This window comes from Impatiens glandulifera, chromosome 8 (assembly GCF_907164915.1).
Source record: "Impatiens glandulifera chromosome 8, dImpGla2.1, whole genome shotgun sequence".
Taxonomy (NCBI): domain Eukaryota; kingdom Viridiplantae; phylum Streptophyta; class Magnoliopsida; order Ericales; family Balsaminaceae; genus Impatiens; species Impatiens glandulifera.
In genome coordinates this window covers 3100728-3115114 of record NC_061869.1, presented here as the reverse complement: position 1 = coordinate 3115114, position 14387 = coordinate 3100728, and the positions used below count along the sequence as shown (strand labels likewise).

At 31.8% G+C, this 14387-nt stretch overlaps 4 protein-coding genes across 4 annotated transcripts; all 4 read left to right on the top strand.

Moving 5' to 3' along the window:
• The first annotated feature begins 3076 nt into the window (after positions 1 to 3076).
• On the top strand, positions 3077 to 4690 carry LOC124911478. The gene is made up of 3 exons (XM_047451968.1): positions 3077 to 3289; positions 3368 to 3868; positions 3943 to 4690. Exons 1-3 carry the CDS (start codon positions 3187 to 3189, stop codon positions 4533 to 4535), a joined length of 1197 nt encoding a protein of 398 aa, XP_047307924.1. The 5' UTR covers positions 3077 to 3186; the 3' UTR covers positions 4536 to 4690.
• Positions 4691 to 7876: 3186 nt separating this feature from the next.
• On the top strand, positions 7877 to 8629 carry LOC124911764 (60S ribosomal protein L18a-like protein). Its single transcript, XM_047452278.1, has 4 exons — positions 7877 to 8093; positions 8234 to 8309; positions 8382 to 8496; positions 8570 to 8629. Exons 1-4 carry the CDS (start codon positions 7877 to 7879, stop codon positions 8627 to 8629), a joined length of 468 nt encoding a protein of 155 aa, XP_047308234.1.
• Positions 8630 to 10294: 1665 nt separating this feature from the next.
• LOC124911491 (60S ribosomal protein L18a-like) lies at positions 10295 to 11804 on the top strand. Its single transcript, XM_047451987.1, has 4 exons — positions 10295 to 10348; positions 10428 to 10543; positions 10625 to 10688; positions 11283 to 11804. Exons 1-4 carry the CDS (start codon positions 10337 to 10339, stop codon positions 11622 to 11624), a joined length of 534 nt encoding a protein of 177 aa, XP_047307943.1. The 5' UTR covers positions 10295 to 10336; the 3' UTR covers positions 11625 to 11804.
• Positions 11805 to 13108: 1304 nt separating this feature from the next.
• Positions 13109 to 14352, top strand: LOC124911490 (60S ribosomal protein L18a-like). Its single transcript, XM_047451986.1, has 4 exons — positions 13109 to 13206; positions 13299 to 13414; positions 13502 to 13565; positions 13826 to 14352. The coding sequence occupies exons 1-4, from the start codon at positions 13195 to 13197 to the stop codon at positions 14165 to 14167; spliced, it is 534 nt and encodes a 177-aa protein (XP_047307942.1). The 5' UTR covers positions 13109 to 13194; the 3' UTR covers positions 14168 to 14352.
• The last annotated feature ends 35 nt before the right edge of the window (positions 14353 to 14387 follow it).

Here is a 14387-nt window from a genome sequence, read left to right as displayed (position 1 = left end):
AATGATAATAAGAAAAAAAGTGAGAGGTATTTCTTTTAAAAATAAAAAATTAAAATATATATTTATGATATAATCATTTAAAATATGTATTTATTTGAAATTTCACCATTCCTAACTAAAACACCTAACACCTCTAGGGGAAAAAATATTAGGTTAGAAGTCAGATTATTGCAAATAGATGATTTTATTTGACTTTTACAATGTTCTTAAATAAAATTAAATTAAAAAAATAGTAGGTAATACTGTATCTATTTTTAATGAATTGTAAATTGGATGAAGCTTTATTAATGGAAGAATTGTAACGGATGATATGCATGAAAAAAATTGTATTATGTTTAGTCGTATGTGTCACAAAAATTTTGAATCGACAACTCACCTACTTTTGAATTGTCGATGACGACTAGTATTTGAAGTCTCTTATGAAGTATTATGTAACAACTCCTAGGAGAATCACACCTACAAAACTAATTGAAAGATGGGAGAGCGCAAGAACTATTAAACCACACATAACTCCAATGTGGGATTCAACTTTCAGTCTCATTCCTTAACATTTATAATTGTTAAAATCCTCCACGTTTAGTCGTCTGACGTCCAGCCCCTGAATTCAAGTCTCATTCCTTAACATTTATAATTGTTACAATTCTCCACGTTTAGTCGTCCGACGTCCAATCCCTGGATTCAAGTCTCATTCCTTAACATTTATAATTGTTACAATCCTCCACGTTTAGCCATCCGACGTCCACGCGGGCAAGGTCCTAACAATCTCCCAGAGATCCCGCGCTAACCTCCCTACGCTTAGCCGCCCGACGTTCATAGGTTGAGTCCCTAACAACCGCCAAGGTTTCGGGCAACTTCCCCGCACAACTCGACACAAACTTCAACGCAATGATCCGCTCTAATACCAATGTAACAATTCTTAGGAGAATCGTGACAATCATCCACATTTAGCCATCTGATGTCGACGCGGGCAAAGTCCCGACAATCTCCTAGAGATCCCGCACTAACCTCCCCGCACTTAGCCACCCTACGTTCATAGGTCGAGTCCCCTGCAACCGCTAATGTTCCGGACAACTCTCTCGCACAACCCGACACAACCAGTTCAATGTAGTGGCCCGCTCTAATACCGATGTAACAACTCTTAGGAGAATCGTTACAATCCTCCACGTTTAGCCGCCCGACGTCCACGCGGGCAAGGTCCCAGCAATCTCCCAAAGATCTTGCGCTTAGTCGTCCAACGTTCACAGACTGAGTCCTTGACAACCGCCAAGGTTCCGGGCAACTCCCTCACACAACCCGACACAAACGGTTCAACGTAGTGGCCCGCTCTAATACCAATCTAACAATCCCTAGGAAAACCACGACCACTCTAATATCAATGTAACAATCCCTAGGAAAACCACACCTTAAAAACTAACTAGCTTTTAAAGTGTGGTTCTCATATTACTGAGATTCATTGGGTGATGCCGAGTTTTTTTGGTAGTTGTTAAAAAATTTGGATTGATGCGACTCATATGATAGGACTACATATTTTGATTACCATACCAATTATTTTTCGATGCACTATTTGGTTGGAGAGAAATCGTCGAATTTTTAATAATCGCAGTCGTGCGATACATTATTATTCATAATACTGTTATAATTACGCTTTGTAAGATTTGTTTAGGAAAACAAATATAGTCAGTTGAAAAGTTAATTATTTTTCTCGAAAATTTATAAGCTATATAATTTATTAACTACCATTCTTTATTTATTTTTATGTATGTCATTTTGTTTATAAATTGTTTTTTAATTTTAATATATGAATTATTTTTTTGAAAAAACTATTAAATAAAATAAAATAAATAAAAGAAGAGAGAAGGGTCTTATGACTGTCAAGTGTCAACATTCCGCGTGGAGAAAGGGTCCCTTTCCCAGTCCCCCAAACACGGCGTTTTGCCTAGGGTGAAACGCCACACTTTCTCTTTTTGTATTTATTTATTAGAATCCATCTAAAATATCACTATTCCATATATATATATTAAAATAAAGTTTTATGTATCTTTGTTTTTTTAATATAAATATTATATTTCGAAAAAATAAATTACAGTAATTTTATATATGGAGAATTTTAATATTTTAATTAATATAATAATATAAGGTTAAATTTAGCATCTTTTGTATCAACTTATTTAAACTCAAACAAATACAAAATAAAATTGTATTTCATCAAAAAAAAAAAAAAATTATTCAATACTTTAACATAATAAAAAAAATTATGATAATATTTTTTACATATTATACAATATAAAAATTTTAATTATATTTTTATATTAATATAAATAAAATTATTCTATTATTAAAATAAGAATATATATATATATATATTTATTAAAAATGTCTTATTTAATTTTTATCTTTTATTTAAAAAAAATATATTTTTTATTGTTATCATTTTAATTATTTAATTAAAACAAAATATATATATTTTTAATAAATTTTAATTTTAAATATAAAAAATATTTTAATTTTTAATTCCAAATAATATATTCAATAAGAATTTTATAAACAAATTTATAAAAATTCAAAATCAAACAAACTTTTAAAAGATTTTATCCTAGATCAACTAGATAAAAATAAGATACTAAAATGTCACGAATTTAATTATTCACGAGAGCACATATAATAAAAACATAATTTTATGGCGGTACAATGTTATGTTACCTTCCTAACTAAAAATTTTTTAAGAGATTTTATTTTATTTAAAAAAAATAAGAAACGGACCCTATAACCATAAATAAGTTTTAAATATGAATTGAATCCATTCTCACTTGTTCACTTAACAAAATAAAATAATAATAATATGCCTAGCCTAGGATTCGACCTAATAGTACCTTTTTATTCTGTTTTTTTTAAGAAAAAACCTTTTGATCATTTTGGTTTCATAACAAATATTTTAATGTAACTAATTAAAATATAATAAGAGATAATCAAATTATTTAAATAATAAATATTAGTTCATAATTGTGATTATCAGCGGAAAGGCCTGGAATCTCGGATAAAAAGCCACACTTCACTCTCTCATCCCTGTCGTCTTCATCATTCATCAGTCTTCTTCACCCTTTTGCCTCACTCAATAACAGAGAAGGGTTTTGAGCTATAGAGAAAGACTTTACATTTTCATTATCTTAACACTTGTGATAGATTGATATGGCTAGAATCGACTCTGCCAAGATCAAATGGTTCACATTTATTACTGTAATTCTCATACCTGCCATTTCTGATCTATCCTATGCTCAACCACAAGAAGACGGTACACACATACCCTTTTTTCTTCTCATACTGTTGCTCTGTTTTACAGATCTGATGATTCTTTTGATTTGCTTTTCAGGTCTTGTAATCAATGGTGACTTTGAAACTGTTCCAACAGGAGGTTTTGCAAGAGATGGTGTATTACCCGATGGTCCAATTTCAATACCCGGTTGGAAATTAACCGGCACGGTTGAGCTAGTTGAATCCGGGGAGAAACAGGGTGGAATGATCTTGATAGTTCCTCAGGGTCTTCATGCAGTTAGGTTAGGTAACGATGCTGAAATTAGTCAGGATGTGAAGGTGGAGAAAGGTGCTCTTTATTCCATCACTTTTAGTGCAGCCCGAACCTGTGCCCAGCTTGAATCGTTGAATGTTTCGGTTCCACCAGCTTCGGTTACCATTGATTTGCAAACCCTTTATAATATTCAGGGTTGGGATGCTTATGCCTCAGCTTTTCAAGCTGAGGAAGACAATGTGCAGGTTGTGTTTAAAAACCCGGGAATGGAGGATGACCCGACTTGTGGCCCGATCATTGATGATATCGCCATTAAAAAACTCTTCACACCCGACAAACCTAAAGGTTTTTCATTTTGGATTCAAATCTCTTTTTGGTAGTTTTGTTGGGTTAATTTTTGTTTGTTTTGTCTTGGGCAGATAATGCTGTTCTTAACGGGGACTTTGAAGAAGGTCCATGGATGTTTAGAAATGAGTCACTTGGTGTTCTCCTACCAACAAACCTAGATGAACAAACCTCGTCTCTGCCCGGTTGGATTGTGGAATCGAACAGGGCAGTTCGATACATAGACTCTTATCATTACTCGGTTCCTCAAGGGAAACGGGCAATTGAGTTACTATCGGGTAAAGAAGGGATAATATCTCAAATGGTGGAGACTAGTCCTAACAAAGAGTATAGGCTTTCGTTTGCTGTGGGACATGCCGGGGACTCGTGTAAACAACCGCTTGCGATCATGGCCTTTGCGGGTGATCAGGCTCAGAATGTTCATTACACACCAAATGCCAATTCTACATTCCAAATTGAGTCCGTTAACTTTACGGCTAAGGCGGAGAGAACACGGGTGGCGTTCTATAGTATTTATTATAACACGAGGAGCGACGATATGAGCTCGTTGTGTGGGCCGGTGATTGACGATGTTAGGGTTGTGTTGTCGAGATCGGTTGTTTCGAATGAAGTTGGAAGGGTAGTTGTTATGGTATGTTTATGTCTTTTGTTGGTGGTGTTGGGTTAATTAAGAAACTATGAGATGTTGTTTCTTCTTTCCTTTTTGTTTGGCATTAAGAAATGAGTTTGTATAATATGTATGGGTTAATGATCAAATGTGTCATCAACTTCTTTAAATGTTTTTTGAGTTATTATTATAATTGAGGTAAGATTCTATTGGCACTATAGGTAAGAAGATTATAAATAATCATAGTTTAACCATCATTGATACAAATGTAAAAGAAAATATTTCAACTTATTTGATAAGAGAGGAAAGAGACTTGGTTATGAAAGTTAATGAGCACTAATATTCTACAAAAAGTATAACATAAAAGTAATTTTTAAATAAAGACAAAAATATCGATATGGTATATGTATAAAAAAGTTCAAATATTTTTAATTTTATTTATTATATTTTGAGTTGAAAAGAGATTAATTCATTTATTTTGATAGAAAGTGTATCCAAACATAATATATCAAAACTTTATAAAGATGTTTTTCAATTTAAAGTGGGTTCGGATTTAAATTAATTAAATGCTCATCCTAAGGATTATACCTAGTAATAGTTCATTTTAAACTATATAATTCATTGATTGTCAAATTATATTTTTAACATAAATATTTTCTAAGGTAACATAGACAAAATTTAAAAAAGATTATAGAGAATATAAGATCATGAATGGAGTCATTTTGTTTTTGGTCATCTTATGGTTTCTTTAACGTATGGTCTTTAGTTTTCCTTTTCACCAAAAGAAATTGATTTGATTTTTCGTTTCGGATTTTTCCAATAATACTCCTAGCTTTTATAAAGTTGTTTATTAATCTTACCCGACAATTGTGTAATGCTTTTTCGAGTCTTTCTTAGCAGTAGATGAGATTAAGTTGTCAGATCTGAAATTGTTTAATTTTTATTTAATTTTTTATTGAGCTCTTTTATATGTATCACCCCTGAATTTCAATTTATTATGACCATATGATATACGTACATGATTAGTTATCACATAACAGAATGTTTTCTAGCATTACTTACCCTTTGACGAGTAAAGATAAATTTTATTTTTGAATAAAATATTGGGAAGAATGTCAATTTTATTTATAAAGTTGGACGAAGGTGTCAAATTTATTATTAAAGTTGTAAGATTCTATATAGGTATATAAACTTGACAAAAAGTGTCAAATTTATTATTCTTTAACAGAATTATTTAACGACGTTAAAATTTCGTTGACATGGAATTGCCACGTCATATTCACATATTTTTATATATATATTTTTTATAACTCAAATATATCATTTCAAACATACTTTTATCATATTAACCTCTTCAACCTATTTGGTCTTCCACCTTTCTACCTTTCTGAAACCTTGTCGCTCCGATGCAAACTACACATTTTGAATAGGTTCCAGCTTTATTCTCTACTTCGCTCTTCACTTCACCAGTCTTCATGTCAGCAAATTAATTAAAGCATAGGCTGGATTGTTATCTGATCTTTAACTTAAATTGTTAAATTTTGATGATAACCAGTATTAGTGCTCGAGGGCAAAAGAGGAGAAATCTTCTCTCTTTCGTGAGTGTAGTACTCCCTCATTCTTATTCTTCAACCATTAAAATGGTGTTGTAACATTCTAGAACATTCAGCAATCAATTAACAAATATAAATACACACCTGTGTTGTATTTCTCTCTTACATAATAATAGTAATAATAATTAGATAATGATGATATACAGAGGAGAGGAGAGGAGAGGAGAGGAGAGGAGAGGAGAGGAGAGGAGAGGAGAGGAGGGAAGATGATGATGAACAGTGATGAAAAATAGAAACAAATGAAGGCAGTTGATAGTAATTCTGAATTGATAGACATTAAATAAAAGCAACTTGACTAGGGTTATATTTTTATATTTAGTGAAATGAAATCCAAATTTCTCAATCCCATCTAAATTGCAGTGCCCCAGCTAACCGACAACTGCCGGTCTTTCACACCTTTCAGGCTAAAAGAAATTCTCCATCCTTCTATTCCAAATTCGCGAACCGTCAATCTTCGTCGTTCTCAAATTCCTGCTCGACACCGGAGGCTGTGAGTAAAGCAACGACCAAGTTGAAATCCTGGCAGTTGATTAAGGCCTTGGTGATGTTGATTGCCAGTGGCTTCCGTTTCTATGAGGGCGTCAAATAGAATCCGAGTGGAATTGATTGTAAAAATGCTGAAGTTATTAGGAACGATTTTGATTAGAAATAAGATTGCAGCATTAGAAGGAGAGTTAATATCGGATGAGCGGACGGTGAAGCCGTTAGTGGAAAGAGCCGAAGTGATTAGCTTTTCGAAGGAAGGAATCCTTCCTGATGTCCGACCAGGATAGATATTCGCAAGAGGAACTCCGGCGAGATTGGCGACTGAGGAAGCCCGGCGGAATATTTGGGAGAAATTAAGTTATGTTTGAAATGATATATTTGGGTTATAAAAAATATATATATACAAAATATGTAAATATGACGTGGTAATGCCATGTCAACAACATTTTAACGGAGTTAAATTATTCTGTTAAGAATAATTAATTTGGCATTTTTTGTCAAGTTTATATACACATATAAAGTTTTGCTACTTTAATAATAAATTTGACACCTTCCTCCAACTTCATAGATAAAATTGACATTCTTCCCATAAAATATTTGGTAAAGATTTTTTTGATAGTTCATGATTGGTTTATTTGGCCTACTCTACTTTTTTACTCATCACTATAAAAAAGTTACTCATTTGTATTTTGAGTAATCTTAATTTTTTTTTATTTTCTATATTAAAATTTTAATTTTTACAATTTTTTTTCATAATTCTTAATATTTAGTTTTTAATTTTTTTTAAATGTAATAATATTTTATTTGTAAACTAATATTCTATATGAGTAATAACTTATTTGAATTAAATTTTATAAAAAAATAAAAATAAATATATGATATATCAGTTTCATAAAATAAAAAATCAGATGGACAAGTTTTTGATTTTGCATTGTCGGGTTTTGGGTCAAACCTAGTTAGCAATAATATGTTCCACTAATCCCATATTCACAAAATTAGTTATTTTGTAAAATAAGTCAAAACTAATAAAAAGTTAACTTATTTTGTGAATGTACAACCAATAAAACATAAATTTTGTAAATTTTGAAACAGCAATTTCTAATCTTTCTTCCTTCGATAACAAAAACTTGCCTACTCATAGAACTAAAGTGCCAAATCATCATCGTACGTGGCAAATAAGAAAAACCGACGGTTAAGGTAGTTTCTTCTTGTTCTTGGTTCTCTAAGACCGATTCTCTGGTTCGTCCATAGATTCGTATAACCTTTGATCACCATCGCCATCAAGAACACAAAGGGAGAAAGATGACCAGCGACAAAACCAGAGGCGTGACATCCATCGACAACCCACCTCCGCCGCCTCCTCCTCCGTACGATCCCGTCACCTTCCAAGGCGTCGCTAATTATTACAATCCGCCGCAGTCGTCGTCTCATGTTTCAATTGATTTGTCGCCGCCGCCGCACGTTGCCGCCGGTAATCTTTCTCCCTATTATAATTCGCTCGGTTATCAATCAATTCCAGGTAAAATATCCCATTCTCTCTATCACAACTCTCCTCCTCCATCCACCCATCAAACAAACAATAGGTAAATCATAAAATCAAATTTCAAATAAATCTCCATCTTTGTTTGTTTAATTAGTTATAAGTATATTTGTTCACAGATTATATTGTCGATGAAGCAAGATACCAGCCTCAACATCCTCTTCCTTGTTGTGGCCTTGGGATCGGTTGGTTGTTGTAAGTCTTCATCCCGAACCATTTTCAAAAAAAGTTTCTTTCTTTGATGTTGGGTTTGTTTTTTGTTTGCAGATTCTTGCTTGGGTTCTTTTTTGGTGCTATTCCATGGTACATAGGAACATTTATGTTGATATGTATTAATGTTGATAACAGAGAAAAACCAGGGCTTATTGCATGTTTTATAGCTGTAAGTACATCAAATTAAATTTGATCATCAATAACTATTTCATTTCATTAACTATAGTTGTTGTTGTGGACAGGTGATAATTGCTGTTTTTCTCATTACCTTCATTATAACGATTGCAAATCAGTTTTTGTGAGGTTGATGATGATGATGCTGCTGATTGAAGTTGCAGTTGTTTCAGCATGTTTGTTCAAGAAATTGACAAGTTTGTTTCCAATTGTAAATGAAATATCTTTGATTTCAGTATATATGTTATCTTATAAACTATGCATATCTTTTGATGCTGAATCAATTTGTTCACTCTGCTTCTATTCATGTCTTATGTTTTCTTTAGGTAATCTAAACAAGTTTGAAACAAATAAAAGATCAAATCATTTAGTACTCATTTGATAGAATAACTGTAACAGTTCAAGAAATTTTCCTTCCAATGCCGAAACTATGGGGAAAATGAGTTGATCAATTCTTTTGAATGAAAATAGAAAATATACAATAGATTTGTATTATAAGTTAATAAAAGTTATTTAGTCTAATTGTTGAGTTGTATTATAGTACCAAGTTCAACTATTGGCAACCCATTATTTCCTTATTATTTCCTTGGGTGGGAGTTTGGAGAGCCTTATGAATAATTGTATTATATTTCATTTTAGTTTAGTTGGTTAAATGATATAATATTTTTTAAAAGGGTTACATTCAAACCTAGTTAAAGTAATTTTTTTAAAATAATTTTTGTAGGGGTCCTAATATTGAGAGAGCCCTAGTCGGAGAATATTGTTCTCTCTCCGACATATGCCCGTGCTCAGGATAAAAATCTCCCGAGTATGGGCATTTTCCTAAAGATATTTTTTTCTCCATCTCTTGCATATGTCATTATCAAAAATAAAATTTTTTCTGAATATGGTTATGTTCAAGACAAAAATCTCATGAACATTAATTGCCATGTTCATGTTCAGAATAAAAATCTTCCGAATACGATCATTTTCTCGAAAAAGAAAAAATAATAATATTTTTTTTCTCTCATACATATAGTCATGTTCGGGACAAAAAATTTTCTAGCATTGCCATTTACCTAAACTTTTTTTTTTCATTTCTCGAATTTATGATCTTATTTCTTATAATTTTCTCGAAAAAGAAAAAATAATAATATTTTTTTTTTCTCTCATACATATATAGTCATGTTCGGGACAAAAAAATTTCAAGCATTGCCAATTACGTAATTTTTTTTCATTTCTCGAATTTGTGACCTTATTTCTTATAATTTTCTCGAAAAAGAAAAAATAATAATATTTTTTTTCTCTCATACATATAGTCATGTTCGAAAAAAAAAACTCCAGCATTGCCATTTACCTAAACTTTTTTTTTATTTCTTGAATGTGTGACCTTATTTCTTATAATTTTGTTGCCGTAATTAATATTTTTTGTATGTCATTTTATCTTTCAGAGTTATTTTCACATCTAAGTTATAAGAATCTTATAACTTTAGTTTGAGAAATAAAATATATTATCTAGAAAATAAAATAATATATATACACAATATATAATTATATTATATATATATATTATCCAACAAACCAACCTACTTTTTTTATTCTAACCAATTGCCACAGTAATTCCTACCATTCTATTTTATTTTTATTTTGAAAAAACCTATTTACATATATTTTAATTAGATAAGAATAGTTTATTCTTAGAGGGCTAAAGTTTCATATACATAGAAGTTAGGGAGCCAAAATAACTTTACTAGGGTTCCCGTCTCTCCCTTGATCCTCACTATATATTCTAAAAATCCATTCTTTAAGCCATTAGCTCACATCGCCGTCGGAGGTCAAGAACAATTTTCTCAGAAATGGCTTTCAGGGTAAGTCGTTTTTTCTAAAATCTTGTTCATTTGCGGTCTATGTATACAATTTATACTAAGATTTTGGTTCGATTTGTAGTTTCATCAGTACCAGGTTGTCGGGAGAGCTCTTCCATCGGAAAACGATGAGCAACCCAAGATTTACCGCATGAAGCTTTGGGCTACCAATGAAGTTCGTGCTAAATCCAAGTTCTGGTATGTTCTTAGTTTCTTGAAAATCATTGATCTATTTGGTGGATGAATCAGATGGGTTCATTCGTTTATATTGTTTTTAAGGTACTTCTTGAGAAAATTGAAGAAAATTAAGAAGAGCAATGGTCAGCTACTAGCCATCAATGAGGTTTGAAACCCTTATAAACATTTGTTTTAAGATTTATGTTCTTGCTAGTTGTGTATGATTGTAGGTCTTTGAATCATGTATAAATCTATCATGGGTTCTGTCTTACTTGTAAGTATTGTCAATTTGGTGGTATGTTCTTCTCTGTTTAAGGGTTTGAGATGATCTTCTCTTTTCTGCAGCAAAATGATTGGAAATTCTAGGTTTTATCTTTTTTATTGTCAAATTTCTGTTTAGGACTTCCAAGTTCAGTACTTTCTTGAAATTAACATTGTTGAGTATACAACACAGATTCTAAAGAATGTGCAGATTATAATGTTTTGATTTATGTTCTTGCTAGTTGTGTATGATTGTAGGTCTTTGAATCATGTGTAAATCTATATAATGGGTTCTGTCATACTTATAAGTATAGTCAGATTGGTATGTTCTTCACTGTTTAAGGGTTTGAGATAATCCTCTCCATTTTTCAGCTAAATAATAAGGGTTTGGAAATCTAGGGTTCATCTTTTTTTCTTGTAAAATAAACATTGTTGACTATTTATACAACACAAATTCTGAAGAATGTGCAGATTATAATGTTTTGATTTGTGATTTTAGATATTTGAGAAGAACCCAACTAAGATCAAGAACTATGGCATATGGCTGCGTTATCAGAGTCGAACTGGTTATCACAACATGTACAAGGAATACAGAGACACAACCTTGAATGGAAGTGTGGAACAGATGTATACTGAGATGGCATCTCGCCACAGGGTTCGCAGTCACTGCATTCAAATCATCAAAACAGCAACCATTGCAGCCAAGCTCTGCAAAAGGGAGAGCACCAAGCAGTTCCATAACTCTGCAATCAAGTTCCCTTTGGTGTCTAAGAAGGTTAGACCACCAAGCAGGAAGTTGAAGACCACATACAAGGCATCTAGACCCAATCTGTTCATGTAAACTCCTTCTGTTGTTTCTGAAAATTATTTTATATAATTTTGCGAGGATCATATTCCCCTTATCTATTTAGTTTATGGAGACTTCTGAGTTTTTTTTTTTATCTTGGATTATTTTGGAGACAAGAATCATATGAATTTTTTGTTAGATTTTCAAATTAATTGAGTATTTGTTTTTTCAATACTTGAAAGATTCTTGAGGTGGTTATTGAAAATGTCTAGTAAATGACCATAATGAATAGATGATTTGAACCAAATATTTAAGACTTTTTTTTTTTTAATTTTATGCAACCCATTTTTGCCAACTTACAGAGATGGTGTTCATTAATTCCCCTGTATTACAAATCTGAAATTTTTATGTTAACCACCATTTGAAAAAATAATTGAAATTTATTGTTAAATTTCCAGTCATGAATAGAGCAATTATGTGTTAACTAAAGAACAGTTTCTTTCAATTATGTGTTAACTAAAGAACAGTTTCTTTTGCCTTGTTCTTTTATTGTTGGTTGTGAATTTTGTTTTAGAAGAACAAATTTGTTATTTTTTCAGCGAATCAGATTACGTCACGTCATTCTCTCATCCCAATCAATTCTCTTTTATTTTAGTTTATTATTTATGATTCACTTTTTACCATTTCTTTTGTTCACCCACAAAATTTTTAAATAAATAAAAAAATTATAACAGTTTGCCAAATGTTCCTTCCAAGCTATGAGAAAATATTGATTTTATTATTTGCATGACTAAAATGATGTTTGTCATTAGGGATGTAATCAATACATTGCTAGGTTGTATTGTACATGATTTTGATTTAATTATAGTTATCACTATGTGACAATTGGTACCTTATATTCAATCCTTATTCCTAATAACTTGGACAAATTACCCAATTTTTTTTCTTCATTCTTATCATTGTCAATTCAAATAAAAAAAAAATGAAAAACTAAAATTAAAATTAGAGGGAAGAGAGTGAAAAAGAGTAAAGTTGTAAATATTTACAAGGATAATTTTAATATATATAAGCTATTTTTATATATGAATTGGTTATAGTTTTAGAACTAATTATTTATCCCCAAACCCAACTAGTCAAACCAATTTGAATTATTCATTTTTGACCCATTAAGAGAATACATATGAATATTGTGTTTTTAAGTAATCATGCGAAACTTCTACTATAGTTTTCTATTTAGATGATCGACTGACAAAAAAAATAAATAAATATATATTCCATTTCCATTCTCATCTCTATTATTTATTACATTAAAATTGTATTATAATTAACTTCTTTGCAAATTTATGTTATGACGTAGAATTTGATAGAATAACTTCGATATTCATGGACCAAAACAAAATTCTGATTTAAAATTAAAAAAACAAATAATAATGTTACAAGGAAAAATTAGGAATAATTTACTTTGAGGGGCTAAAGTTTAATGTACATAAAACTTTGGGAGTCAAAACTGATTTCATCACATAATTAAGCAAGGGTTCCTATATGTAACCTAGGGTTTCGTCTTTCTTCTATCCTAATAACCTTTATTGCGGTCGGAGGAGGTGAAGAACAAACAATCTCAGAAATGGCTTTCAGGGTAAGTTGTTTTTTACTAATCTTTTTCATCTAGCCGCATTTGGATCGATGTAGAAAGCTCTGAAAAGATGATTCTTTTGGTTCGATTTGTAGTTTCATCAGTACCAGGTTGTCGGGAGAGCTCTTCCATCGGAAAACGATGAGCAACCCAAGATTTACCGCATGAAGCTTTGGGCTACTAATGAAGTTCGTGCTAAATCCAAGTTCTGGTATGTTTTCAATTTCCTTGAAGATCATTGATTTAGTTGGTGGGTGGATGAATCAGAGGTGTTGATTTGTTGGGTATTCTTTTTAAGGTACTTCTTGAGGAAATTGAAGAAGATTAAGAAGAGCAACGGTCAGCTACTTGCGATCAATGAGGTTTGAATCCTTTATCATTGTAGATTTCTTATGTATAGAATGTGGGTTTGATGAAATATAGTGTCTTATCATACTCATGAATTGTCGATTTGGTGTATTCTTGACTGTGTTTATGATCCCCTAAAAAATTTACAGTCTTTTCTGCAAACAAAATGATATGAATCTTTGATTCAAAGTTAAGGGTTGCAAGACTAGTGCTTTCTGGAATGAAACATTGTTAAAGAATGTGCAGATTATAATGTATTGATTTGTGTTTTTAGATATTTGAGAAGAACCCAACTAAGATCAAGAACTATGGCATATGGCTGCGTTATCAGAGTCGAACTGGTTATCACAACATGTACAAGGAGTACAGAGACACAACCTTGAATGGAAGTGTGGAACAGATGTATACTGAGATGGCATCCCGCCATAGGGTTCGTAGCCATTGCATTCAAATCATCAAGACAGCTACCATTGCTGCTAAGCTCTGCAAGAGGGAGAGCACCAAGCAGTTCCATAACTCTGCCATCAAGTTCCCTTTGGTGTCTAAGAAGGTTAGACCACCAAGCAGGAAGTTGAAGACCACATACAAGGCATCTAGACCCAACCTGTTCATGTAAACTCTTTTTCGGTTGTTTCTGAAAATGAGTTTATTTAATTTGGTGGGTATTCTATCCCCGTTTCTATATAGTTTTTGGAGACTTCTGAGTTTTGTTTGAATGGTTATTTCTTGGATAATTTTGGAGACGAGGATCAGTTGGATTTTTTGTTGGATTTTAAAAATGAATTTGAGTATTTTGTTTCACTTATGGTGGCTTAGTTTTCTTCCTGCTTTTTTAT

What these genes read in the sequence shown, in the direction of transcription:
- LOC124911764 (XM_047452278.1), top strand. Translation starts at nt 7,877, where the DNA reads ATGACCAGCGACAAAACCAGAGGCGTGACATCCATCGACAACCCACCT. An exon ending in CGGTTATCAATCAATTCCAG is followed by an intron (nt 8,094 to 8,233) that starts GTAAAATATCCC and finishes ATTTGTTCACAG; the next exon opens with ATTATATTGTCGATGAAGCA. An exon ending in CTTGGGATCGGTTGGTTGTT is followed by an intron (nt 8,310 to 8,381) that starts GTAAGTCTTCAT and finishes TTTTGTTTGCAG; the next exon opens with ATTCTTGCTTGGGTTCTTTT.
- LOC124911490 (XM_047451986.1), top strand. An exon ending in CGTGCTAAATCCAAGTTCTG is followed by an intron (nt 13,415 to 13,501) that starts GTATGTTTTCAA and finishes ATTCTTTTTAAG; the next exon opens with GTACTTCTTGAGGAAATTGA. An exon ending in AGCTACTTGCGATCAATGAG is followed by an intron (nt 13,566 to 13,825) that starts GTTTGAATCCTT and finishes TTGTGTTTTTAG; the next exon opens with ATATTTGAGAAGAACCCAAC.
- LOC124911491 (XM_047451987.1), top strand. An exon ending in CGTGCTAAATCCAAGTTCTG is followed by an intron (nt 10,544 to 10,624) that starts GTATGTTCTTAG and finishes ATTGTTTTTAAG; the next exon opens with GTACTTCTTGAGAAAATTGA. An exon ending in AGCTACTAGCCATCAATGAG is followed by an intron (nt 10,689 to 11,282) that starts GTTTGAAACCCT and finishes TTGTGATTTTAG; the next exon opens with ATATTTGAGAAGAACCCAAC.
- LOC124911478 (XM_047451968.1), top strand. Translation starts at nt 3,187, where the DNA reads ATGGCTAGAATCGACTCTGCCAAGATCAAATGGTTCACATTTATTACT. An exon ending in TGCTCAACCACAAGAAGACG is followed by an intron (nt 3,290 to 3,367) that starts GTACACACATAC and finishes TTTGCTTTTCAG; the next exon opens with GTCTTGTAATCAATGGTGAC. An exon ending in CACACCCGACAAACCTAAAG is followed by an intron (nt 3,869 to 3,942) that starts GTTTTTCATTTT and finishes TGTCTTGGGCAG; the next exon opens with ATAATGCTGTTCTTAACGGG.